Below are 27,476 nucleotides of genomic sequence, written 5' to 3' on the forward strand. Positions count from 1 at the left end.
GGAACCCGTCAAAGTGAGAGGCCAGGGTGCACTTAAAATAGAAGCGTCAGTATCTCAGTGCGCAAATGCGTGTGTGCATGTGTGTGTGCGCGCGCGTGTTTGACTGTCTGCAGTGGGAGGAGATTAAACCTGAAAGCCAGAAATGAAACAGAACCGTGAACGTCTTCACCTACTGAGAAACACTTTGATCTGAGATCCGACGCTGAAGCCGCCCTGGGGGTTGCGGACCCGCATCCGCCGGGTTGAACCTCGCGGGCCGGTGGGGAGGCCGGAACCGGGATCAGGCCGCACCGCGTGCCTCCAGGTGCGCGGCACCTCAGCGGCGGGCCCAGGCCCCGGGTCTTGCCCTTCCCCGCCCACCCCCCCACCCGGGGTGGAGAGTCTTCCAGCTCCCCCCCCCCGCCCCCCGCCACAAAGTTCCCAAGGGGAAGAGAGCCCGGGGGGCGAGCGTGCAGATGCCCCCATTGCTTGAGTGGGAAAACACACCGAGTCACTCTCGCGTCGCTCCCAGCACGCTCCAGCAGGCAGTTTGCCTCGGTTCTCCGGCCAGGGACTGACCGGGAAAGCGGGTTGGGGCTGTTGGGAAAAGCTGGAGCTGATGGCTAGATTGCTGCGGCTATAAATCCATCACTTCCCAGGTCAGCTCTGCGAGGCGCTGGGACTAAAGGGCTGGCGGAGCGAATTCCTGGGCTAGCGCGCATGCGTCGGCAGGTAGCAACCCAGCTCTTTATGACCAGGTGAGATGTTGGTGAGCAGGTAAAAAAAGGAGGATTTGCCTAAGCGATTCCAGGGAGCGGGCCCAGCCGAGCCCTACAGCCCATGCCCGGCGGGGACCCGTCGCCAGGAGCGCCGAGCCGCGATGTCCATACTTGCCAAAATGGGGGACTGGCAGGTACGGGGGTTTGCCTTGGCTGGGGCTGAGGTGGGCGGGGGTGGAGCGGGGGAGGGGGCCGGGCGGGGGGAGGCGGAGAGCAGGAGCCGTGGCCCAGGGCGGCGGAGTCGCAGGGGAGGCGCGCGGGGCAGCGCCCAGGAGTGTTCCCCGGAGAGAACGCGGGCAGGAGAAAACGGGCACAGGCGGCGGCCGCGGCGTTGGGGGCCACGCGCGCCACCGGCCGGCCAGGCGCGGGGCAAAGTCCGGCGCACGCTCCACAGGTGGCCCCGGGGGTCACTTGTGGTTTGAGCTACGGCCACCGGCCCCCCCACCCCCGCCCCGCCACCACCCCCCAAGTAGAAACTGGGCTGGATGACTCATTCGGGCGGGAGCAGGGCGCGGGGCGGGGGTGCGCTGCGCCGGGAGGAAGGTTCCCGGCTCGCTACGCCTCCGGTCTCGCCCTGGACCCCAAGGCTGCGCGTGAGCCGGGGCTCCAGTGCACCTGTCTCTCTTCCCGGCTCCACATTTGGGGGAACCAACAGGGCGGGAAGACTAGAGAGGGGGCCGGCTGGATGGGTCGCGCCGGCGAGCGTGTTCTTTCGGGGAATGCCTTAAAGAGTTTGCGCCAAGTTGAGCTGCTCACTCCGGCTAGTTCCCGAAGCTAGTTTTTTTTTTTCACCTCTTGGGCTCCGGGTGGGGGTGACTGGCGGGGGGAAGTAAGTGGCTAGGGATGCGGCAGAAGGCCTAGATTTGGTCAAAACCAACGCCTCCCGACGTTGGCCCGACTAGGCCGCAGGCACCACGAGGCCAAGTAGACTCCAGATACTTCGCTCTTTGAGCCCGGGGCCCGACCTCGGCCAAGGGAGCCTTAGGTTCAGCGTCCTCCTCCTACCTTCCAGACATTTCCCTACGAAACCAGGGAGTCTCTGGCCAGGCTGGTGAGGAGGGCAGCCTCTCTCCTGTCGCCGATTTCTTAATGGGAACCGCGGGGCCCTCTTTTCGCCCTAGCCAAGGGAAGGCCTCTTGGGGCGAGATTCTGAGTGCGGAAAAGCCTGCGGGCCCGTTGGAATGGAAGGCCCCGAACTTCCTAAAAAAAAGCTCAGGCCCTGCTCCTTCCGGAGCGAGTTCTTTCGCTTGTTTCAGGTTCTGTCCACGAGAAGCAAAGTTCAGAGAAGTCCCATCACCTCGCTCTCTGGAGTCGGGAAAAGGAAGTCAACACGATGTCTTTCCTTCTTTCCTTGTACTTATTATTTTATCAGTTAGGAGGTCTTTGAAGCCTCTCCTTCCCAGTTAAACCTAAACAAGGGCAACTTCATCTCCAGAGTTAGACTTTGTGGTTTAAGGGTGCAAATCCCACTCCGAACTCAGATGTCCGGCACCCACTCTCTCCCTCTCTTGCCCTGTGGTTCTCAGAGACCTTCTTCATTCTCTTCTCTGAAGGGTGAAGACTGGGGGGCTCTTTGAAAGCCGAGGTCTTTCGGTTTTCTCCTCAAGCCGGGTGAACTTTGCGCAGAAATCCTCGGGGTGAGAAAAGGCCAGGAGTGCAGGCCTGGCCAGGGGCTGGGCCTCCAGTGAGCCCCCGCTGAGGTTTGGAAGCAGCAAGATTCCAGCCTGAAGGAGACAGGAGTGAACCGTGGTCCTGCCTCCCGGCGGGCTCAGTTTAACAAGCAGTGGGAAGCTGGGATCTCTGGTCGGGCAGGCGGATTTTGGGTCTGTAGGGGCCTGGGGCCCACTTGGTGGTGACCACCACCACCGGCGAAAATGGCAGCATCCTGGGTGTCTCTTGGTCTCTCTCAGTTGTCTCTGTCCCTTACACAGATAACTCACTCTTTTCCCAACGCCCTTTACACGCCCCCAGGCCAGGCCTGGACACCCCCCGACCCCTGCCGCCAGGCCTGGCGCTGCCGTCCTGGGGTCCCAGGCAGGCCGGAGCATTGACATGCAATGAAGAGGCTTGTGGTGGAAATGACGCTCACACCAGTGCGGCCTCGCTGGCTCCGGGGGCGCCGGGACGCTCGCCGGGGCCTTTCTAAAGCGCTCGGCGCCGCGGAGCCCTCGGGCCCCAATCTGCACCTCAAAGGCGCCCTCGGCGGGAAAACAACAACAGTTTAGCAGCCCCGGCGGGTGCGGAGCCAGAAATCCGCGGGGCTCCGGTCAGCGAAGGGGGAAGGTGGATAAGACGGAGGCCTTTACATGCCTTCCCCAGCCCACAAGTAGAAAGAAAGCGAAACTTAAAGAGCTCCCCAAGCGCACTGGGGGCGCTGGCGGCGTGAGGGTGTACACTGCCCTGCTCCCAGCCCAGAGCGTGGCCTACGGATCGCTCTTCCGGGCTGCGGCGGCTGTTGGGAGAGTGTCGGTGCTCCAGGCGGCCCCCCTCCCGACGTCCAGCCGCTGCTGCTGGGCGGCGGCCCTGGGGGCAGCCCGCAGGGTGAGTGGCGCTAGGCTGGAAGTTGACCGTTTTTGAGGGCGGAGTACCGTGCCGAATCTCGAGCTGGGTTCAGCCGAGAGGCTGTGCTGGTGTGCAGATGGGAAAAGGGAGTGCAAGGGAGGGCCTGGCACCTCGGGAGGCGTCCCCTCTCCCCCCACCCCCGGCTCTGAACCCCCTTCTAGCTCTGGTCGCCTTCCTAACTTTAAAGTTTTGGTGTTGTTGTCGTTGGGAGGACGGTGGTGGTTGTGGCCTACTCTGCCAGGCTTGGGGAATTGGCGGCGGTCTTTTTGGAGGGAGACTTGCCCTTGGGCAGCTTGGGGAGGAGGGGAGTCCCCCTCCTCTCGCTTTCCTTCCACCTGTTAAGCAACGCTCCTGTTTGCCACAGCCTCTTACCCTCCCTCCCCCGCCCCTGCGAGGACGCTCTGAGAAAACTGGGAGGCCTGGAGTTTTGCAAGAAACAGGCCTAGACGGAATCAGAGGTCGTTACTAGAGCAACTCAGAGGCGAAACCTACTGTTGCTGGGGGTGGCTGGGGGTGGCGGGGGGTGGGGAGTGGTTTGCAGGATTGCAGAGGGAGAAAGAAGGTTTTTTACGGAGGACAAACGAGGACGCTCACCAGGGGAAATTGATCCCTCTGTATTTCTAAGGATTACATCACATCTTTTTGGGTCGTTCTTTCTTTAAATTTTTGTGTTTCACACTAGGAAAAAAACAAAAAACAAAAAACACGAAGCCCGAGTGGGGCGCGCTGGCCCCTGCGTGGAGCCAGGGAGCCTAGACTGGCGGACCCGGACTAGGGGGTGGCTCCCCGGCCTCCGGGTTCCTCGCCAGCCGGGCACTGCGCCGCGAGGGCGCCCGCGTTAGTAACAGCACCAAATCATGAAGGAACTCTCCCTGCTTTAATTAAAAAGAGGAATCTTGGGAAAACTGGAGCAGATTAGCACAGCAAAGGGTTGGTTCCCAGCGATTTATTTTGATGCATGCATGACACGGCGCACACATGTCGGTATTTCGGCTCAACTCCAGAAGCGTGCGTGAGCCTCCGTAGGAGTTTCCATATTCCTGTCCACATCGCACCTAGGAAGCCCTTAGCCCAAATACCACGTTGAATTATCCGTCGGCCCAAGCTTCGTACAAATGCGAGGAAAAGTATTTAACCCCTGAAGCTGTCAAGCAACCTCTTCAGGGTACACTTTTTATTTTACACGCGGCAATTAAAGGATGGCAAATACCCCAGCCGAGCGACTGAAGCCGTTTGGCAAAAATCTCCAACCTGGGGATGGGGGGATGGGGGGCGGTGAAGCGCGAAGCCAATAAAACTCCCGGGGCCCTGCGGCCGGAGGTGGCGGCTGCCCGCAGCGGAGGCAATCTCTGGCTGGGCAGAAAATCCTGGAGTGATGACGCCGGTCTTGGGTTGATGGTTATATTTAATTGAGAAAAGGGATAATAATTTCTGCTAAAATTGGACAGGGCCCGAAAGGACGGAACCACTGGTACAGGCAGGGATGGGGGAGAGGTGCTGGGAGAGCTGGGCCCCGGGAGCGGCCACTCGGACCGTGCGCAGGGCCGGGACGAGGAGAGGAGAGAGACGACGACTCGGGCGACACGGGGCCGGAGGCGCCGGCTCAGCGGCGCGCTGCGGGGCTCAAGGGAGACTCCGTGGGCTCCCGGGCGGGCGTGCGCTCTAGGAGCGAGTTCGCGCCTCGCAGAGGCCTTTATACCTGGGTCAGAGCGGCCGGCGGCAGATTGTGGTGCTGGCGAGCAATTGGACTATTGTTGATATGCTAATGAGGCGATTAGGCTGTTGGTAAAGAGCAGGAAAAGGGAAAAGTTTCTACCATTAGAGGGAGATCTCCGAGCGCACACGGGAGCTCCTTCCCTCCTCGCCTCCTCCTCCTCACCCTCCTCCTCCTCCTCCTCACCCTCCTCCTCTTCGCCCTCCCCCTCCTCCTGCGCTCGCCGCCCGCAGCCGGCACTTTGCGCTTACCCAGAGAGTAGCTCCACTTGGGTGCGAGGCGGAGAGGGGCCAAACCCATTCACGCCGATCCATGAAAATGCTTTGGAAACTGACGGACAACATCAAGTACGAGGACTGCGAGGTAAGCGCGGCGCGGGCGCAGTCTCTCCCGCGGCTGTAGGCTCGGAGCTCCGCTTCCCTCCTCTCCTCGCCGCCAGCTGCGAGAGGCGGGTGGGACAAACTTTGCCCAGCGCAGCGCCCGCCTCTCCGATTCGCCCGAAGAGCGCAGGGGAGAAGCTGGCGAGGAAGGTTGAGGACGTTCCCTTCTTTCATTCTCCTCCTTCGCAGCCTCCTGTCCCACTCCCCCTCTACCGCGATTTTCTCCAGACCAGTTTTGAGTGTGGCTAAGGGTAGACGAGCGTGGGTTTTTGAAGTCATTGCTGGCAACTGGGCAGGCGTCTCTGAACTCTGCTTGTCTCTCCAACGAGCTTCTGAGGGCCCAGGTCACCAGAAAGAGAAAGGGAAAACCTCTTTCCCTCTTTAAGTCTTTGTCTCTGATCTTTAACATTTTCATTTGTTCATTCTTTCCTTCCTTTCTACCAGTCCTCCACCCAACCCGCTTTAAAAAGGCCCCCTCCCTTTTGGAGAAGGGGCCCGCAGCCTGCGGTCTCAGCGGGAGCGCACCTCCCTGTGAGCCGGTTCAGTTTGGGAGCACTCCTCCACCGAACGGCTGCGGGGCTTCCTCCAGTACCCTGCGTTATTCGAGAAGTTCTAGGCAGCTTCTCGGTCTGTGCTACTGGGTCGGCGCATCCCTGGGGTGGAGGCGGGAGCCTGCTGGCCGCCGCGCCCTCAGCTGCGTGACCGTGGGAATCCCGGCGGGGCTACCCACAGCCTCCGGTGCGCGGAGCCCGCCCGGCCGATAGAGCGCGCCGCCTTGGAGCCCGTTTCAAAACCCACAGTCCCGGGAGCTCGGCTTCGTGGGGCAGCCGGGGAAGCCCCGGGACCCACGGGCCTGGCGGCTGGTGCCCCAGCCCCCTTCTAGCCCCCCGCTAGGAGGGGGGCTGGGGAGGGGGCCGCCGCCAGAGACTTAGCTACGTAAATAGTAGGTGGCAGTCCCGGCTTGGGCTCCCCCCTACCCCCCCTTCTCTTTTTGGCATTTGGAGCTGGGAATGTGGAGCGTAGAGGTCTGTGCGGGGCGCGGCGGGGGTCTTCACTTGAAATGAGAATGTGGGCTTGGGTGAACGACGTGTCCTCCGTTCCCTCCTCCTCTCCTCTCCGTGGACTATTTTAATTCTTTTTCCTTTACCAGCCCCTCCTGTTTCGCCCTTCCTTCCCCCAGTGAATGGGGCACGGAGTGCATGCCAAGGGGACGGTTGCTTAGCTGGGGACTCGTGGCTTGGCTGGTGCGGGGCGCAGAGACTGACTCCATGTCAGACCAGTCGCTTTGTTTTCAGGGCCGGGGGGACCCTTTGCGGACCGGTCGGGGTGACAGCGGGCTCCTAAGCCTCCTCGGGCCGTGGCCCGGGGCTCGGGCATCCCCATTCTCGAAGACCGAAAGCCCCGGCGGGCGGGGTCCAAAGTGGGGCGAGGCGCCCGGGGGACCCAGGTGGGAAGCGAACTTGCACCCCCAGAGTGGGGACCCTGTTGGGGCGCGTCGTGTGCATGTGCGTGTGAGTGAGAGTCAAGGGAAGGGGCGGGGGGGGGGGGGGCGGGAGACGAGAAGCGAGAGGAGAAAGAGGAGGAGAAAACAGTGAAGGCTGTTTCAACAACTTCGCGGTGGCGAGCGCCGGAGCAGGGATTTCGGGTTTCCGAGCCGGCTCGGGACTGTCTAATTATGCCGGGCTCTGCAGGGACATGCAGGAGGCGAGGTGCCGCTTGTTCTGACACCCCGGCGGGCAGACTGGCAGCGGCAGCCAGGGGAGAGCGAGCCGTGTCATCCGGGGGTGCGTCGGGCGGGAGTGGCCCAGCCAGTCGGACGGGTTTGCGCCGGGAGCGGGGAGTCCGTGCCAGCGGCGCCCGGGCTGGGCTGCCTCGCGTCTCTGCGCTCCCCGGGCCGCGGCCCGGAGCCCCCCCCCCACCCCGCCCCTCCTTCGCGAGCCCCGGCCCCGGAGAGCCGAGGGCGGGGCGGCCGGCGGCGCAGAGCGGCCGGTCCCCGGAGGCCGCGGGAAGCAAGAGAGCGGCGGCCCAGGCGAGAGCCGGTCCCGGGCGGGGCGCCGGGCCATGGAGAAGCCGCGCGGCGGCGGGCGGCCGGACCCCGCGCCCCAGGCCCTGCAGCGGAGCGGAGGAGCCCGCGGCCGGAGAGGCCCGGCCCGCCGCAGCTCGGGGGCGGAGAGCCCTTCGAACGCCCGGCCGCGGTCCCCAGGAGCGCCCGGCCGCGCCGCGCGGCCCCCGCGGCATGCCGAGGTCTGCCCCAGCCTTTTAGGTCTGATTGTCCTCGCTCGCTTCCTCTCCCCTCCCCCTCCCCCGCGGCCTCCCCCTCCGCGCGCTCCGGCGCGGCCCCCTCCCCTCCCCTCCCCTCCCTCCTCCCTCCTCCCCCCCTCCTCCCGGGCTCTCCCTCCCCTCTCCCCACTCCGGGCTCCTCTCTCGCGCCCACACTTTCTTTCTCACACACGCACGCAAGACACACTCTCCCCCTCTCCGCGCGCTCGCGCTCGGTCTCCCCGTCTCCCTCTTTCTCTTTCGCTTTGGCCTACCCTGCAACCTTTTAAAATGTTGCCCCTTCCCTGTGATTCGCCAGCCGCCGCGCCGCGGCCCCCCGCGCGCTCGCCCGCTCCCTCTCTCGCTCGCTTTTTGTCTCTCGCGCTGCCTCTCCCCACCTCCGATTTGCTACACTAAGGCTCCCGTCAATGGACTGCATTGAGAGCCGGCTCCGGCGCGAGTTGCCTCTCCGCTTCACGCTCGATTTCCAGGCATTCTTCCCTTATTAAGTATTCGTGTAATATTAATAGTCATGAATATCTGCTATTAGGAGGCTCCAGGAACGCTGCCCAGCGCGGTTATTAGAAGCTCAAGCGAAGCCGCGGCTCAGAAAAGAGGGGGAGACACGGATTAAGGAACACGCGCGCACACACACAGACACAGACACACACACTTTTCTTTCTTTCTTTTTTTTTTTTTGCTTTTTTGCCTTTTCGGGTTTTTTTTTTCCCAATTTTTTAAGGAACTTTGAATCCTACCCGATCGCGGCAGGATAGAGACCGTGGGTTCGACCAACTGAAGGCGCCGCTCGAATCGGTGGTTCAAGTTCGGATGGACCAGAGCGGGGCTCCGGCGCCCGGGGGAGCGGCGGCGCGGTGACCAGAGTCCTGGGTGGCGCGGGGCGCCTTTTGTGTGGGGCGCGCTCGGGCGGCGGGGCAGCCGGGCTCTCCGCGCTTGCTTGTTGTTTTCCACCCTGACTCGTTACCCCAGACTCTTCGCAGATGTTAGTTCACAGTTTTTCAGCTATGGTGAGTCCCATCCCCACCCCCGACCCCTGCCTCCTTAGGAATCCTAGTCTGGAAACCTGGGGCTGCGGAGAGAGACCTCGGGGTCCTCGCCCGGTTTTCCTTCAGGGCGCCCGCCTTTCCTCGTTTGCATTTCCCGCCCCCCCCTCCCCGTTTCTCTCCCTCTCTTCCATCCTTCAGTCGAACGCGGTCCCCCCCTCACCCTCGCGCGACCTCTCCCGGCTCGCACACCTACCTCGCCGCTACTTCCCCAGCGTGTTTTCTCTCTGCTTTCATCTGTATTTCCTCGCCTCTTCACTTGTTCCCGAGACGTGCTCAACATCTGATGCTTAATCCGGATGTAGGAAAAACGCTGCCCGGCGTGCCCCTTCTTCCCCCCCGCCCGGGGCCCAGGGCTGAACCTCCGAGGGTTCGCGTTCCCTGGAATCAACTCCGTTCGCTTGTTTTGCAAACGAATTGCAATAGAGGAACAGAAGTCAGGCGTTTCTTCTGCCCTTTGGGGCTGGGGTGGAAGGGGCGGGGGCCTCCGCCCCGGGGCGCACCTCTCTTTTAAACCCAGTATAAGGCTGAATCTTTGCATTTTAAACCTTTACTTGACGTCTCCCTCTTCCCCGTCGCTCTCATAAATCGACTCTGTCCAGAAAAAGGCTCCTAAGTGAGGAAGCGGAAAAGACAGCCCCCAATCCCGCAGTTAAAAACCTTCTTTGAGCTGGTAATTTAAACGTGGGCTTTCCTTACAGCCCCTCTACGAAATATGTTTCTATTTAAATAGTCATGAAATGGTAATAGTCTTTGAATGGGCATGATTTTTACCCCCTCCAAATAAATGGAACAGGGTAAACAATAACACCGTGGCGGGCAGGTTCAAACCCAGGGACAGAGAAAAGGCCGCTTCTAGCTGTTTAATATTTACTAGGAATTTTAATTTTGCTTAAGGGAGGTTTCCCTCTGCTGCTGAGCGGGCTGTAGTCCGGGTTCTGCCTTTTTTCCCCCCTTTGCAAGAAACGCCTAAGGAGAGTCTCTAATGCCCCCTCGATTGGCATCGGCGAAAATTCCCTGCGATTGGGGAAGGAAGGGCCCGTTTCTCTTTTGGAGAATTTTCTGCCAAAGCCGCGCGGAGGGCTGGTTCCTCGCGGCGGCCTGCGGACCGGGCCGGGCGGTTTCGCACGCAGCCTGGCGGAGTGGCCCGACGCCTGATGCCGTCTTCTCTCCCCTTGGCCTCGCTCTCTTGCAGGACCGTCACGACGGCGCCAGCAACGGGACGGCACGGTTGCCCCAGCTGGGCACTGTAGGTCAATCTCCCTACACGAGCGCCCCGCCGCTGTCCCATACCCCCAATGCCGACTTCCAGCCCCCCTACTTCCCCCCGCCCTACCAGCCTATCTACCCCCAGTCGCAAGATCCTTACTCCCACGTCAACGACCCCTACAGCCTGAACCCCCTGCATGCCCAGCCGCAGCCGCAGCACCCGGGCTGGCCCGGTCAGAGGCAGAGCCAGGAGTCTGGGCTCCTGCATACGCACCGGGGGCTGCCCCACCAGCTGTCGGGCCTGGATCCTCGCAGGGACTACCGGCGGCACGAGGACCTCCTGCACGGCCCCCACGGGCTTGGCTCCGGACTCGGAGACCTCCCGATCCACTCCTTACCTCACGCCATCGAGGACGTGCCGGTAAGAGGCCGCGCGCGCGCGGGGGCGGCGGGGGAGCAAACGCGGTCCCCGCTCTCTCACGCCCAGGAAAGGGTCCCCCCCTGGAACGTCCAGCCCCGGGGACTGGGCTTTCCTCCTCTCCGCTGTTTACTTTCTCCAAATCTCCTTTTGTTTTATCGGGTGGACCCTTTAAGCACCCACCTAGACAACCACATGCCAAAGATTCAAAAGTAGTTGAGAGTTCGGCCGGGAGAACAATGGTTCGCAGAGCTCCTTCAAACAATGCCTGCGTTACCATTTATAAATCAGACGAGTGTCACCGTGGACGCTACCTTCCCCTCTCGGCGACAGTAAACTGTTTCGATTATGAGAGGATCTGATTCCACCGCTATGTCTGACGTGGGGGTTTCTCCTCCCAGTCCTGAAAGACGTGTTAGAGTGGATCAAAAGAGCTCATTTAAATGCCCTATCGATTTAAAAGAAAGTGTAAAAGACACACGGATAAAATTATTTTGACCGGATTTTATGAGTGCTAGGGGGTCTTTGAAAGTTACGTGTATACCCTACCCTGATTAAAGAATACTAAGTGGCAAATCCGAACAGGAGGACATTAAATGCAGCCTTTTTTCTCTTCCTAGGGGTGCTAAGTGCTGACCTCATAAATCATTAGCTGGGTTCCCAACGCCCATCAGGACCTGCTACACCCCCATATTACTTTAATGTTTTGAGACTATTGGGCAATGCAGTCTTTGAGCTCTAATTCAGTTATCAATAAATGCAGTTTTCGATGATTTCTAAATAAGCATGGTATTAGCACATTTACTCTTTGGCAATGCAAACCAGGCTATTGATAATTTGAAAATACTTTCTGAAATTAAATTTAAACCGGCATCTCTGCTTCAATTCTACATATTTATGGTTTCCTCACAACCTTCCTGAAATGGAATTAGAACAAGCCAATAATTTTATTAAAGCTGTAAAGGCTCTGTTAATGCTGCTTTTCTTTGGAGAGGAAATGTATCTGGATGTGATTTTTGCTAAAATGCTATTTCAAATTACTGCATCAAATATTGCAGCAATATGTCCGTTGACAGTTTAATGATTACTGCATTAGATTGCAAAGAAAATGGTCAGATGAACTTACCTGCTTGCTTGGTGAATTTAAAACATTATTTAAGTTACATAGGGAAATAGAAAATTTATTACATTTCTCATTTGGCCTAGTTAATCACTGAAATTTGTTGGTTATGTTTAGCAGCCTAGCATGGAAAGCAGGAAAGTAGGCATTTGATCCAGGGTGGGGTTTAGTAAGCCTTGTGTGCCTGCATATGTGTGTGTTGTCATACATGTTTTTAGAAACATATTACACAGTGCATTTCTTGGAAAGTAAAATGAGAGGAGGAATAGTTGGGAGAAGGGCGATTAAAAAACAAACTTGGAAGTTGTGACCATTTGAGTTCCCCTTTCCGGAGAGTCTCTGAGTCCTGATCCTAGTCTGCGCCTTGGAAATATTTGAATTGCAAAATAACGTTGCAAGCTTTTTAAACTTACCACGAATTAGAATTGCTCTACTTTGCAAAAAATTCCAAAGTGGCTGGTGTGAATTCTTAACACCTGTATAGTCACTCTTTGTGGTGAAACTGGCCTATAGGAGAAATTAACCAAAAGATCAAATAAAAACAAGGAAACCCAGTTGCTGCTCTTCCCCTTTCCTCCCCCAACCTTTGAAGGAAAAATTCTTTCAAAGGAATTTGGGTCAAGAAAAGGGTTTTCAATTTTCCCATTGCTGCAACAGTTAACCTTTAATGAAAACGAACGCCAAATATTTAAGAAAACCAAATCGATGGTGAAAATTATTTAATCATTAATATCTCAGTGGGGTTTTAAACTTAACAGTCTTCCCTGTATGGATAAGGTCTAGAAATAACACAAATAAAAGTATTATGCCACACTACATTTACTTTATGGGTTTAGGGTGCATGCATAAAGGGATCATATTTCCCCATATAGTTAAAACACAAGAACTGCAGCAGTAGTCATTTCTGAACATTTCTCAATTTAATTATACTTAAATCCAGAAGCACTTTAGGCAAGTTACAAATGAGAGCATTGAGTATAATAAAACCTGTAATAAAGCAACTTAGTACCATCCACCCGGAATCATTGCGATCAGGCACAATTAACAGGAGCATAAATCCAAGACAGAATGGAAAATGTTTGAATCAGTATTATTGTTGGACAAAGACTAGAGAAGGAAGTAATAGTTTTTTTAAATGGTAATGCCTGCGTTTGGTAACGATTGCGAAATCTTCTATCTCAGCAGCCCTGGTGCTAATTTGTAAACACAGCCAGACATTATATTGCCTGTCAGTTTCTGCATTAGAAAACATGATTTCATTTTACTTTCTAATCACGTTTTGACTGTAGCACATACGTATAGCCACCCATCTGTAAAAAAAAAAAAAAAGGAAAAAGGAAGCCCACACTAACAAATCTGCTGCTGGACACAGCAGGGAAACCTCAAAGGCTTCCCCCCTCCCTTCTTTCTATCGTTTTCATATCCAATTTGATATTTGATATTCAATTTAGACAGTAGTCCTTAAAATTTTTATTTTGTTTCTCTGTAAGTGAAGGTGCACATACACGTTTGCTCTTTATCACGTCACCTAAAACGTTTCCAGTACTCCCAGGCCACTCCCGCCTCTGTCATTTCTATTGTGTTTCTCTGGCTTTTGCTGCCTCAACAGTGGAATCGCTGAAGTCCGAAGCCACTGAGGCGCCAAACTAAAGCTAGGTGTATTTTGAAAGGTTAAGCAGGCTGTGAGAAAGATTAGGTGTTCCCAAACTCGATTTAATTTCCAAAGAAAGTTTTGTTCCCCACTCCACCTACTTCAAATGTGGATTATTTGCTGGGGGTCGAGAAATTGGCCGTGGGTGTACAGTGAAACCTCTTGAGCTGCAAAGCTCCAAATTCCAATAAGCCAAGATGAGATGTTTATATATAAATGTCACCAGATGGGAGGGGGGATTTCGATTCTACGCCTTCCCCTCCCCCTATCTTGCGCGAAATATTCATTTCCTTTTGTTTTGATTATACACTTACATCCATGTGTATCCTTTTGTTGCAGCATGTAGAAGACCCGGGTATTAACATCCCAGATCAAACTGTAATTAAGAAAGGTAAGCCATTTCCTTCTGCATTCCAAGCATGTCCTTACAGGCATAGTGCTATTTAAAAGAACTTGCAGAGGTGTATTTATTTTTTTCAAGTAGGATTTCCTAAAGGCTCAGAATTAGCGAATAGATAGGCGTAGAACAGCAATGCTCAAATGATTTAGTAATGGCAACAGGCTAGCTTTGTTCTGATTTATGACTTGACCATTTAATTTAGTTTAATGATATCTGGACAAACACATGAAATGTGTGATAGTTGAGCAGATTTGGAAGTGGCATTTCAATTTTGAAACAGTTTTAACAGTTAATCCACTGCGTGAGTGGCCATAAGTGTTATAAGAAGTGTATAATGCTAAAAACAATGCAAGTAATTCACTATTAATATGGGGGCAGATGATAAAGACAGCACTCCTTAGCAGAGAGGGAAAAAAAAAAACCTTTCAAGTTCTTATACTGAATTTCTCATTAGGTGTTGAAGGATTTTTTAAACTTTGTGAATTAGGTTAGCAAAAATTTGGCTTTTGGTTAAAATGAGCCTCTTGAAGATGTCAGGTTTATTAGCATAATTGTTCTGAGCAGAAATTGTTTTTTAAAAGTGTCAAGTGATTTGGATGGATTTGTAATTTATGTTGCGTTTAGTGAGTAAAATAAAGTTTACTGGATTAAATGCTATTCACAGCAGCTTTTTTTTTTTTCCCTTGGTTATAGTGGCAACGTTACATTTCAGGATTCTAGGCACCACCAGAGGATGATGCTATATAAAACTGTTCTCATTTCTAACCCCAATCAGTATATTGTTAGCGAGTTTAAAGTTTCATTTTTGCATCTGCGAAGTCTTTGTCACGTCAAATTAGATGTGCAAGGGATAAATCTTAAGAGATGCTCTTTCCAAGTCGACATGATAATTGGCTCTTTTATTAGTAATCTCTCAAGAGTTCGTTTAACTCCTATTGTCTCTATTAGCCTCCCCAGAGCTATTAATGTCACAAGTGATCTATCCAAAACCTAGAGCCCCCCCCCATACGTCTAAAATATCCCCATTAAAGAGAGAGTACTGAGATAAGCATGTATTATGTAGTATGTCTCCATGTGGAATCTTAATACAAATGCATACTGTATTTAAATGGTTGTGAATGCATCTGAATTATATTGGTGTTAGAAATTTAACGTGTTGGTCTACTTCCTGCTGGCCTTGAATTTTTTTTCCCCCCCAAGTATGGGGGAATCCAACAATGAAGAGCTCGTGATTTTAACTAATAAGAATATAGCCTCCCCCTAATCCCCCTTTCCCAAAGAAGGTGCTTAAGCGTAGGGACTGTTAACTCTTTGCTCGTCGAAAATACACATTGCTAATATTCCATGGTAGGCCTGTTTATCCTTTTTTTTTTTGAATTCAAAACTGGGCTTGGCATGGACTTCTAAAACCCCTTTTCACAGATAAACGTTAAGGGGGGGCGGGGAGGCAAGGACTATTTATTGAAAGGCTGGGGCGTGTGCGCTGTGTGACAACTTGAATCCACCACTTCTCGGCTTGAATGCCGTGACTGAGATGCTCATTTTTAGAGGCAGCTTTAGCCGTGGAGACTCTTGGCTGATTTTAATTATGGGTCTTTGAACAGTTTCTCCCCAACACTGAAGAAGCCCTCGTCCCACCCACCCACCCCACCCTGAATGCACACGGGGCTTTTTTCTCGGCTCTGGGGCCCAGTGTCCTCCGATGCGGAGAGCCAAGAGGGTCACCGCCTCACTAGCACCTCTAGACAGCACCCCAGCGGTTACAGGGCGAGGGGGTCCCGGCGGAAGGACAGGCCGGGCTGGCGGGGCGGGGTTGCCGGGGGGAAGCGCCGAGGGGCTCAGGCTTCCACTACCCACAGGGATGGAGCCGGAGGGACTAGGGCAGGTGGGGAAGGAGCCATGGGATTTTCGGGGCTGGAGGAGAAGTGGGTTGGTGGCGGGGGAGGGAGGGGGTTGGTGGCGGCGCAGGCCTGGGGCGAGGGGCCCGGGGCTCCACAGGGCTCCCCAGCGCCCACACGCGGCCTCCCCATGTGTCTCCGCAGGCCCCGTGTCCCTGTCCAAGTCCAACAGCAACGCCGTCTCCGCCATTCCCATCAACAAGGACAACCTCTTCGGCGGCGTCGTGAACCCCAACGAAGTCTTCTGTTCAGTTCCGGGTCGCCTCTCGCTCCTCAGCTCCACCTCGAAGTACAAGGTCACGGTGGCGGAAGTACAGCGGCGCCTCTCACCGCCCGAGTGTCTCAACGCTTCGCTGCTGGGCGGAGTGCTGAGGAGGTGAGGCCCGGCGCGGCCCCGCCCAGCCCCGCCCCCCGGCCGTGGAGGGAGGGGCGGAGGGGAAGCACTGCGCCTGCGCCGGGATGGTGACGCCAATGGGCCTCGCGCCAGGGCCCGCCCTCCGCGGGATAAGAAAGGGGCGGGGATAAAGAGCGGAGAACCGAGTGGGTGGGAGCTGGGGGTGGTGTGGGCGGGGCGAGGCGACGCGCGCCTGCGCACTCCGCCGCCTTCCCGCCCGCGCGCGCGCGCTCCGTCGTTCCAGGGGCGCGCGGCCGGCGCGGCGCGCTCACCGGGCGCCCGGCCTCCCCCCGCCCCTCCCCTGCGCACGCGCAGCTCCCTCCGCGGCGGACTCAGTCCCGCCCGCGGCAGCCGCGGGGCGCCGTGCACCCGCCTGTTCCCTCCTCGCGCCCGCGTCGCAGGCCTAGGAAAACTTCATCTCGGGCTGCTCACTTTGCCTTGCCTGCATGCAGGGTCTCTGATTGCAGAGGGCTTGCGGCCCTTGAATAGTGTTTTAAGCAGAAGACGATGGTTTTAGAGTCAGCGCGCCACGCCCCCGCGTCCCCGTCCCCCCAGGCCCCACGGGCCCGAGGGGCTTTCGCTATAATTCGGATGCGCAGCGTCCGCACGTGCCAGCCTGCGTGCAAGGCACGGTTACGTGCAAGGCATGGTCACGTGTGTTCTGTGCGGTCGCTACCTACGATTGCATGTTGCCTACGTGGTCAGGAATTCTCATCTCAACGCGCTCGAGATTGGAATGATGCGTTTGCTAGATAAGATTTTATGAGGGTCAGCGAGGTGAAGCACCTTCCCTGAGGGCAGTTTGTCCCTTCTGTGGGCTTTTTACTTCTCGGGGTCCCACCCAGGGTTGTGTGTGGTGGGTCTTGCGTTGAACGGTCCCAGATATTTTCTACTTCTTTGTAGTTTTTAATAAGAAAGTGGGCCCAAAACTTCATTCTTTGATATGTATACATATAGCTATTTATAGACCCGGAGTTCTGCTGTGATGGGTATATCCTATACAAAGGCTTACAGAACCATTTTTGGGCAGATTTTAGCATCAGCTGTTCTACTCTTTTCTTCCCCCTTCACAGTCATTTGCTGTCTCTTTGTAATCTTTCACTGACACATCTAAATCTGCCGCTGCCTCTTCCTACCCCTTCCCCCATCCCCAGTATTGGAGACTGTTTACCTAGGGGAGTATAATCTAATCCACACAATTAAAGAGCACTTGAGTAGGGAATAAAATCTGAAATTAATTAATTTGCTGTTTTATTTAAACAATTTATCTTAACCACTTTCTTATTATGGAAGTCTATTTAGACATCTATTTAGAACCACCTCCACTGTCTCTGAATTCAGTGACATTTGTAAAGGCTGATATCAACTTTTGACATTTCCAGTTAGGCTGGTGACATGGCATGTAAACAGTTGGTGAAATGAATTTCCCACTGGGGCTGAAGCCGAGCAAGAAACCTGAGAGTGATGATAACTTTGGTTACTCTGAACAGGCTCACAGCAGATCTTGCAAAGACAATTTAAAGACCCCGTTGGGATTTGTGTGATTGTAACAACAGGGAAAATATACAGTAATCAGTTGAACTCAAAAATACTTCACACCCTGGAGATGAGAACTGTGTTTGTTTGTTTGTGGTTCTTCTTTAGAGAGTTGGGAAATCAAAACCTTCTAACCTGCCACCATAGTTGCAGTAATAAGTGAACACAGAGGGTGCTTTACAGTCTAGCAAGCACGCATCTCCTATGATCTTTCCTTCTCAGGTTTCCTTTCCTTATATGTCTAGGGGCCAGGATTCTTAATTTTTAAAAGCACATTTTAGGAAGTTGTCAAAATGAGTACAGTGGGATGCAGAGCAACTGAATGTTTTCTAAATCCATTTCTCACATATATTTGTGAAACAGGGCGAAGTCTAAAAATGGAGGAAGATCTTTAAGAGAAAAACTGGACAAAATAGGATTAAATCTGCCAGCAGGGAGGCGTAAAGCTGCCAATGTCACCCTGCTCACATCACTAGTAGAGGGTAAGCGAGTTCCCTTGCTAACAAGAAGGGAAGTTTCTCCTGGGAAAGTGGATGCTATTCAGTGGCCAGATGTTTGGTTATATTTTGTGTCAATTGTGCAATTTCATTTTTTTCCAGAGAAGGTAGCTGGAAGTGAACGGAATTCTTGCATGTGAAAAAACTATTTGCATTTAGTCCTGTCCTCCTTTCCTCTTCCCCTCTGCTACCAAATTACACCCCCCCCACCATCACTGCCCCAGCCCAGTTTTGACCTAAACAATGTGAAAATTTAAGAACTGCATACTCTTCAAGTTCCTGTCTCCTTTATGGAGCTCAGCAGTAAATCACTTAAGCTACTCTGACATCTGCGTTTGAGAAATGCGTGACCATTACTTCCTGAATTAATTTGGGAATCTTTGACCTGCATCCTGATTTAAGACCATCCTGAAAGCTCAGGGTTATATGCCCTTTCAGGTTTTTGTTTTCCAAACATATGCTCCCTTATCTCTCATTTAATTGTGCTTCTCTACTGGAGAGGAAGAAAAATGAACAGTTTTAGACTTTGAGTTATTTGGATAGGAAAAGAAAAAATAAATAAGCATTGCAAAAAGTTTCTCATGCCAGTTTTTTAAGCACACACACACACACACCCAGGCTTCTAAACCCCTCAAAACAAAAGCTCACCTTGTCCTCACTCCCTTTCAATATACACCATAGTCCAGTTACGGTAGTCACATTCTTACCTCCTCCAGATCCTTGTTAAGTTTGTCTGATACTAAATTGGCTAAAGTTTGGGTGTGTTGGAATGAATGTATAGTTCTCTTGCATTTTCCTTTGTGTTCTGTTGGAAATGTCTCATGCCAATAGGAAAAAAAGGAACTCAAGTTATGGTGAAGATTTCAAAACCACCATTTATATTTAAAGATGGCACTTTATCTTACTTATATCTTGTATTTGAGGAGATATTGTATAACTGAATTCAGGTTCTCGCATTGTAAATTTTTAAAATATTTAAAAACACAAATTTGAGGAGAAATCCTGTGAACCATTTGTTAATGGTGTCAAAAATGATAACTCATGTAACTGTTAAGGAATAAGCAATCGTTCAGTTCCAGAAACTTATCTACAGTTGCACTGTATTAAAAATAATGCCGGTGCCCTGGGAACCCACCATTCAGACCCCGAAAGCATTATACGCAAAGAAAATAGTGGTAACGACTTTGGGTGTAGGGTGAGAGTGTGCATGGGTCTGGGGGTTGAGTCCCATCGCAGGGAGGCAGTTTCTGAAGAACTGTTATTGTTTGTGATCCGCTCCATTTTATGGAAACAAGCTCCGCGGAGAGGGCTTTGATGCTCTAATTGGCGCATGCGTTCTTCCGGAGCTGGAGCTAATGGCAGGAAGCCCTGCAGTAAAAACCAACTGGTTCAGGAAATTAAAACCAAAGATTCGAAAATCAACAACACAGACAGACTCAGTGGAGTGACCCTCAAATCCTCTTGGTTAATCGGTTTGGATGAACAGATAATTATATGCGATAAAGTTAAAATGTAAACCCTGAGTCGTTCCCTTGCAGAAAAGCTCAAGAAGTAATTATGAATATCATTTTATGAACGCGTTGATAGGTGTGAGGCTGGAACACAAGAAACATTTTAAAAGAGAAGGTGGGAGAATGTCATCAGGGTGGGGCATGAGGCTGCGTGGGGAGGTGATGGAATCTACATTTTCAAATCATCTTGGCCTTCTAGGGTAAGTGGCCATTTTCCCTGAGAAATGCATCTGCTAGAACCCTACAGAGAAGGAAAGAAAATGCCTGAAGTGGGGAAACAAGTCGTTTGTGTTTCCTGCAACAGCTGGGTTAAGAAAATAAGGGAGCTGGAAGTCTTGATCCCAGCTTTTTTCATTCTCTTGCCCTCTCCTTCCTCCTTTTGCCAGGAGAAGCTGTCCACCTAGCCAGGGACTTTGGGTACGTGTGCGAAACCGAATTTCCTGCCAAAGCAGTAGCTGAATTTCTCAACCGACAACATTCCGATCCCAATGAGCAAGTGACAAGAAAAAACATGCTCCTGGCTACAAAGTAAGACATTTACCTCTTCGGGGTCTCTGTGTCTCACTGTCAAAGAGAAACATCAAAATCCTCTTTGCTCTCACTTTTGGCCTCTTTTCCTTTTGTGTTAATCAGTTTTGTTGTTGTAAACGCTGAAATTACAACACAATCTTATAAACCATGATGGAGCTTAAAGAGGAAATACGGGGAAGATTATGAGTGTGTATTTCCCTCTTTCCCCTCCCTTCTGCCCTACCTTCTCATTAAAAAAACAAAAAAAATTAGCATGTATGTGAATGGGGTATAGTGGGGATGTGAGGGAAGCTGAGTGTGGTTTTGTGACTATGTTACTTCAGGAAAACCAGAACCAAGTTCTTAAAAGAGTGGACAGACTTGCCTGTGTCAGTTTTTGTCTCTTATCACTAGCTTCTCCAGGGGCAAGGATTAAGCTAGTGGCTTGCAAAATGTTCGGGTCAGAAGCTGGCCTAGTTTCCACTCTAATCCCTTCTCCCATTTCTTGCCTTGCTTTCTTGACCTCCTCAAAAGTGCTGTACACACACAGCCCACAAGTTCTAGCCTACAGGCGAGATGTCAAATCAGTTTCAAAATGGCCCAAGTTATATTCCCATCGGTGCCTGGGCTGAATAGGCTTCTCCAGGTGGTGTGTGAAAAGAAAATGACTGTTTTGATATGTTTTCTGGAAATTAAAAGGCTTGTTTGGAAGCCCGTAATTATCAAAGTCGATGTCCCAGGAGGGCTCAGATCCAGAGGGCAGAGGCTGAGGCCTCTGGCAGGGCACTTTCTAGCCTGGGGAGACATCAACTGGCCTTGGGGGAGGCAGCCGGCCAGTACTCCCGGTTCTGCCTCCCTCCTGCGAGGCCCCCTACCCAAAGCCCCAACCCAAAGGCTGCTGCCGCCTCGGGAAGGCCCCAGCCAGTCCTGGCTTCCCAGATTCAGAGACTGAGCTACCCTTGTAGGCCTCATCGCTTGTATTTCAACTTTTCCCTCTTCTCTTAGCTTCCTAAGCACACCCACCCTCAAAGTTTTACTTAGACATTTTTTTTGGTGGCAGTGGGGGAGGGGGGGCGCGGAATGCATGGGAAAGGAGGTGGCAAGGGAGATTGAAATGTCTATTTCTGCTTCCCCAAGCAACTGAATTATCCCCGCACTTGGGTATTGGAATGCCTTTTATTTTTTAAGAGTAAAGCAATCCCGAGAAAAGTTTTGCCTTCCTTGTCCACACCCACCCTGATTTGAAGGTGAATGAGTGGAGAATTCATGCCCCCAGACCTCAGATTGCTGAGGTCGTGGTGGAAGGTCAGGGAAGAGGGTCTCTACAGTATTTTGAGCAGGACAGCTGATGGGTACCAGGCTATTGGCTGTGGAAGAGATGCTTGTGTTTCTGACTCCCTGCCTTTCCTACTCACCTTCCTTTCTCTCCTGATTGGGTTAAGTGTCTTCCTATGTCAGGGATGCCTAGTGTGAGTGAGAAATGGGGGTTAGAAATTTGGTTCAGGACTTCCCTGGCAGTCCAGTGGTTAAGATTCTGTGCTTCCACTGCAGGGGGCACCGGGTTCGATCCCTGGTGTGGAAACTAAGTCCACATGCCACAGGGCACAGCAAAGGAAAAAAAAAAAGTTTGGTGCAGCTGAGAGGTGAGAAACACACAGGTGGAAAGAGAGAGGGGGGCGTTAGTGGAAGTGTGTAAGGAGCAGGAGATGTGCGGACGGCTCCTGAGAGGTGGCTAGGTCTCCCCAGCTGTGCCCCGCACCCCTAGTCTGTCTCTGGGGCCCTGAGTCAGGTCAGCCGTCCTGCAGACAGAGCCGGTTGCAGGGAGGAAGGTCTGTCTCGATGCTGGTTGTGCTCCCACGGAGCCTCACCCCGGTCTCTCTGCCCTGCTTGTGCTGCAGACAGATCTGCAAGGAGTTCACCGACCTGCTGGCCCAGGACCGATCGCCCCTGGGGAACTCGCGGCCCAACCCCATCCTGGAGCCGGGCATCCAGAGCTGTTTGACCCACTTCAACCTCATCTCCCACGGCTTCGGCAGCCCGGCGGTGTGCGCCGCGGTTACGGCCCTGCAGAACTATCTCACCGAGGCCCTCAAGGCCATGGACAAAATGTACCTCAGCAACAACCCCAACAGCCACACGGACAACAGCGCCAAAAGCAGTGACAAAGAGGAGAAACACAGAAAGTGAGGCTCTCCGCCCGCCCCGCCCGCCCCGCCGCGCGCGCGCCCGCCCACCCGTCCACCTCCGCCTGCGCCTCCACACCCACCGCCCACCGCCGGCAGGTGACAGCGCCGGGGACCAGCGACCCTCCACTGCTGCTACTGCCGCTGCTGCCGCCGCCGCCGCTGCCGCCTTCGGTCCCGAGTCCCCGGGGCCCGGGGCCCACGCTCCAGGGCGAGAAGGGCGACCCTTCAGGCCCCGGCCCCGACCGCCCCCATGAGCATCACCTCCCCTCTGCCCCCCCCGCCCCGCGTGGAGCCTAAGAGACCCGAACAGGCCGTGAAGCCAGCAAAGAAGAGTTCTGTCCGAGTTTGTGAACCTTTTTTTTTTTTAAACCCAACAAATCAACCACAAAGACAACAAAAAAATTAAAAACTTTTTTTTTTTTTAGAAAAAAGGAACGTAAAAATTAAAAAAAAATTCTATGAGTTTCACGGGATGGAATCACCACCTTCCTTACATATTTCAGTTCAGATTGTAGCCATACTTAAAAAAAAAAAAAGGCAAAAAGGATCATGACATTTTTATCAGTATTGTGAATAAACTTGAACACACAGATACTCGAAGTTCCATGTCTTGTCTTCAGTTGTAAAAGTTTTCCCTCTTCAAGGTAAAGCGACTAACTTGAATTTTCTCTGGCAACACGATTCACAATTCTATAAGGGAATCAGTGTTCACGTCTCTGTATATATTTATTTATGTGTAATTTAATGGGAATTGTAAATATGGTGAGTCTGTTTTAAGCCTTTTTTTTTTTTATTTATCTGGTGATCTCGTTTACCTCTTGTTTAGTGGGTTTGAATCTTCCCTATTAGTTCTTCATGTGGTTCATGGTACTTATTTAGGAATTCAAGATTTGGGGGATTTTTTTTTTTTCTTCTGGGATTCATGAATTTAGCCCTGTTGTAGCATGTTAAAGACGACAATGAAACAGCTGAACAAATTTTAACAAGTAAAATAAAATTTTATAAATAATTAGTATTACATTTAGCTTTTCATTGAACTGAAAGAAAAAAAAAAAAAAAGTGATATTGGACCCTGGAAAGATTTAACTTGAGTGGTTTGATAACCGGTCTATGTTTTGTGGGGGAGAAGCAAAAAAGTTTATTTTATTCCACTGTCCTCCCTTAAAAGCATCATTTGAGCAATAAATGAGTATTGTCTTTCAACCAAGTGTTAGGGATGTTTTCCTCTCTCTCTCTCTCTTTTTGTTCAAAGAACTTCACACACTTGGGACCGCCTGGTCTCCTGTATTTTCACTGGCCATTTTGGAAGCAGTTCTAGCTGTATTGTGTTGAGTTGTGCTGGCAGTAGTTTTCATGCCTGTCAATGTATCATAGTCCTTTGTTGCCCAGATAAATAAATATTTGATACGCTTTATGTCGATTTTTTTTATTCAGTGGCTGTCTTTACCCAGGCGTATTTTTGTTCTTGGCAGTATTTTTTATTCAGTATGGTTACAGTAATTGAGTTTAACTCTCCCTTGGCAATTGCTCCTTGCAATAAGCAGCTGAACCCATTGTTTCCCTTAAGTATAATAAAAACTTACTTTCAACTTGGAGTTCAGAGCAGGGTATCATTTAGATATTCCATTGAGTCTGTATTCAGACAAATGACACAATAAAACCCAATGTATTCTTTTGGATAAAAGATTGTGTGTACTGCTCAAGGAATGACGTACTATCTTTTCCTTACTAGAAACATTAATTTTATTATTAAAAATAAAGTTATATTTTATTATGTTGACCCTTTAGGTTTTCATTTGTGTTTTGAAAACCAAAGTATAAAATCTTCAGAGCCAGACCCTAAAGAATGGCAAGGAAGATGGAGAACAAGCCAGAGGAACCTCCCCCTTGCCCCTCATAACTACTTGGGAATCTGTCTCAGAGGATAACTGAAATTTAAATTGTTGGTTCATTAGCACAAAGGAAATACCCACTTCAAAATTCACTTCACTTGCCCTGGCTTCTCAGTGGCTAAGACATGCAAATGAGCTAAAACTGGCTCTAGTTTTCTGGGAAGAGTGGCAGAAATGTACGTAAAGCAGAGACAGAGAGGGCAAATTGCCTCCCATTTGTTTTAATATTTCATTTAGAGATGAATTCATTACTGGGCTGTTCTTAGTAGCTCTTGAGGCAGCAGAGAGGACTGGGAATGTCTGTGGATTCCCAGAATCTTTTCCTCCAGCCCCCTAAATGCCCACCCACCCCTTTCAGTCACCATGTAGGCTCCTCCTAGGACCTTTAAGAAATATAAAACGTTCTCTGGGGTGGAGGAAATTGCGGGGGTGGGCTGGGGGTCCTACCCCTGCAGACCTGACTTAGCATTTAGCTTTTACCGAAAGGACTTCCTGTGTGTGAAAAATGGCGAATTCCAAGCCTGTGTAAACTGCTTTGGAAAGTCTTTGCTTTGGAAGTAAGGAGGATTTTTTTTTATGGTTTTTAAAGAAGAAAGTGGAGGTGGTTAGCTGGAAGATTCACAGGAGAGGTCATAGGGAAAGTGTCTAGGTATACATACTGGAAGGGATTCAACATTTGTTCTTCCGGTTTGACATTCTCAAGGACTAAAGAAGAAAGCATTAGACAGTGTCCATTTTGCAGCCTTTTGCTTTCTAATCTCCTTATGGAAGGCAGGGGAAAATCAATCTCGACAGACGAACGAGAGTTGGTGGAGTCTAAATTCTATTTTCCAAAGCCAGAGAATTCATAACAATGGTGGGTTTGAAAAAAAAAAAAATTCAGATGGAAAGTGTATCCTCAGCTCGCAGTGCAGCAATTGTTTTTTAAAGCGGTTATTTATTATTTCCTAGAGAGACTGGTTAACTGTAACGTAGATGTAACAGAATAATGAGGCGAATGAACCCTAACTGTACATACTCTTGACAGAAATGAAATGCACACAGCATCGTAGCAGGTGAAGTGAAGCATTGTCTATCAAGGCTGTTTTTCTTGGCTGCATCTCAGATTGTGTGGGGGATCCTGACCTCAGGCGCAAAAGCATTCACAAACAGCCATACATTGCTAGTCTTTCTCCAATGACACATAAATACTCATTCTAAAACGAAAACAATCTTATTAAATACCATTCATTCATATCTGGATTTACAGATGCTTGTTATGTTGGAAAACCTGAGCCCCATATAATCCTTGCATCCTGAGAAAGATAGAAGGAAATAGTGGGTTAGAGCACGACAAGGTCATGATAAACAATGGTTTTCAAATGCACAGAATTAGTTGTTTTTATTCTGTAGTTGGGCATTTGGAGGAACATGATATTGTCACTTTTTCTTTCTTTAAAAAAAAAAACAATGCATTTAGAGAAGCTATGCATACTTTTAAGGGGTGGGGGATCAGAAGGGTTATTATTAAAAATGACTTTTATGGCTATATGGATTTGGGCTTCTCTGTTGTGACCAATGCACCTTTTCTAAAACACTTGGTGATTACTTGACAGGTCAGGTGCTTATATACTAACAACAGTGATTCTTTTTGGATTAACTCAAGTTAGGATACACAGTTGAATGATAAGGATGCTTGCTAGGCTGTGCTAATTACCAAGACTGATTTTTATGGCAACACAAGTCTCCTTCCAGTTTGGTAGTCATCATTACCCCTTCTATTCTCCAATACCCTTTAAAAATCACAATACAATCCACTCCTCCCCAAAATCGAATATTAATATAATTTGAGTTCTTGATGGAACTACCATCAGGACTGCAATGCCCCGCAGCTGAAATAATATTTAAAATAGAAGGGATTTGACATTTGAGAAGTCAGTGGCTTGAAATACCCAGTTGTACTTAGCTAATTCAGTCCTTAACCTCTGGTTTCAAATAAATCAATTACAGTCGATTCCACTTCAGTTCAGAAGTGCACAGGGTTTTAGTTAATTGAATACATTTTATTCACTTGCTAGGAATATTCATTTATCAAAATTTCAAATTTAATGTACATTTCTTTACAACTCAGGTTGTGTTGGCTTGCACAATCAGATCAAATTTGCCCTGGTTTCCCCAAATCCTGCTTAAAATCTAAATTTGACCACTCTTTACAAAACAATGTCTCCCCCTTCCTTTCTCAATCAAAAGTAAACGCATCATAATTCCAGGTCAGGTAGGAGAGTTGCTTTCCTCTTCACAAAGAAAAAAAAAAAAAAACTCATCTGTGGTCATCAGCCTTGTGTTAAGTTTAAATAGGTTAAGAACAGAACTGGATTAATTAAGTTTTTAAAAAAGTATTGACCTGAAATTGAAAAAAAAAAATTACGCATGGTTTCCATTAGAGCTCAACTTTACTGCAGCTGACAGGTATGACAGCATTTTGTGGTCTTAAAGCCACAGGCCCCTTTTCTTAACCCTCTCCCTTCCTCTGTGCCCCCCCTCCGGCTTTGGGAGAAGTGCTTGAATAAATAGAGAATTGTTAACTGAAAGCAATGAGGTTAAATGTGCCCAAATGAAGTTGTGCTTTAAACAGATATTGATGTATGCAGTGCTTTATATTTATTGTTTGTAGCATCCTGCTGGCAGCAGTTTACTGTTTGGAAAGGAAAGGGGTTAATTAGCGTCATTATCAATCACTAATGCTTGCCTAACGTGTCCAAAGAATAATCAAGTTAGAGGACGGCATGGAGCCAACAGCTGCTTCATCCCAGTTACAGATCCCCTCCTAAGCCACTCACTTGTGGGGTCGGGGGGAGGTGAAGTGAGGGGAAGAATCCTCATGGCTTTGGTAAAAGGGCTATAAAAATCGGGTCAACTCACTAGAGATCCAAGAGGCAGAAAGGACAACATAAATAACCAGCGTTTTCATTCTCTGAGTTACAGGTGCAGAGATGGGAGCATCCTGAGGCAAGAGCACAGATATTTGTCCTTTCATTTGTCTGATTATCCAAGTTGGGCATTTGAAGAAAAGCATCCCTGTTTCCCTTTCGTTTAGTGCTGTGTGGTAAAAAGAAATCTAAAAATGCAAGGAGAGAAGAAATAACCCACACACGCCACGGACAAACTTCCATCTCCTAGCATCACCCACCCGCCCGTGTCAGAGGGACAAACCCACAGAGCACAGCAGGTACCAGTGGTTCTCACACCCCGGCATCACTGCTTACGATGCTTAGGGATATCTTTCCTTGTCCATTTTAATGAACAGTTCTTCTTTATATTAAACATGGTTGCTATGCAGGTATGCCATCTCAGCTTTCCATTGTTTTATTACGATGATACTGCCCTCTTTGTGACACACCGTGGGAGGGAAACTGAGAAAGTCTACCCTGAAATGGGTTTCTCTTGGAAGCTTCTCTTTAGAAACATTATTTGCCAAGTTAACCATGAGTTAAGAGCTAAAGCCTCCATTAATGATCAGAGTTGACTCCACTGTTTT

At 50.8% G+C, this 27,476-nt stretch overlaps 2 protein-coding genes across 6 annotated transcripts; one reads left to right on the forward strand and one right to left on the reverse strand.

Annotated features, from left to right (window-relative positions):
- Positions 1-747: 747 nt before the first annotated feature.
- TFAP2A (transcription factor AP-2 alpha) lies at positions 748-23,487 on the forward strand. Of its 5 annotated transcripts, XM_061398884.1 has the most exons (8): positions 748-892; positions 9,933-9,990; positions 10,130-10,367; positions 13,475-13,526; positions 15,578-15,809; positions 17,727-17,845; positions 19,758-19,899; positions 21,780-23,487. In XM_061398884.1, the coding sequence occupies exons 1-8, from the start codon at positions 820-822 to the stop codon at positions 22,066-22,068; spliced, it is 1,203 nt and encodes a 400-aa protein (XP_061254868.1). In that variant the 5' UTR covers positions 748-819; the 3' UTR covers positions 22,069-23,487. The 5 variants fall into 5 exon arrangements, with proteins under 5 accessions (XP_061254868.1, XP_061254866.1, XP_061254865.1 ...); XM_061398882.1 differs by having other exon boundaries at positions 765-892; positions 9,933-10,367; XM_061398881.1 differs by lacking the exon at positions 748-892 and adding an exon at positions 5,316-5,397 and having other exon boundaries at positions 9,933-10,367.
- On the reverse strand, positions 4,449-7,810 carry LOC133236715 (transcription initiation factor TFIID subunit 4-like). The gene is made up of 2 exons (XM_061398889.1): positions 5,286-7,810; positions 4,449-5,099 (listed from the first exon to the last, which is right to left on the reverse strand). The coding sequence occupies exon 1, from the start codon at positions 7,650-7,652 to the stop codon at positions 6,633-6,635; it is 1,020 nt and encodes a 339-aa protein (XP_061254873.1). The 5' UTR covers positions 7,653-7,810; the 3' UTR covers positions 4,449-5,099; positions 5,286-6,632.
- Positions 23,488-27,476: the final 3,989 nt, after the last annotated feature.

Source organism: Bos javanicus, chromosome 23 (assembly GCF_032452875.1).
Source record: "Bos javanicus breed banteng chromosome 23, ARS-OSU_banteng_1.0, whole genome shotgun sequence".
NCBI classification, from domain to species: domain Eukaryota; kingdom Metazoa; phylum Chordata; class Mammalia; order Artiodactyla; family Bovidae; genus Bos; species Bos javanicus.

What these genes read in the sequence shown, in the direction of transcription:
- LOC133236715 (XM_061398889.1), bottom strand. Translation starts at nt 7,652, where the DNA reads ATGCCGCGGGGGCCGCGCGGCGCGGCCGGGCGCTCCTGGGGACCGCGG.
- TFAP2A (XM_061398880.1), top strand. Translation starts at nt 9,723, where the DNA reads ATGCCCCCTCGATTGGCATCGGCGAAAATTCCCTGCGATTGGGGAAGG. An exon ending in TCAAACTGTAATTAAGAAAG is followed by an intron (nt 13,527 to 15,577) that starts GTAAGCCATTTC and finishes GTGTCTCCGCAG; the next exon opens with GCCCCGTGTCCCTGTCCAAG. An exon ending in GCTCACATCACTAGTAGAGG is followed by an intron (nt 17,846 to 19,757) that starts GTAAGCGAGTTC and finishes TCCTTTTGCCAG; the next exon opens with GAGAAGCTGTCCACCTAGCC.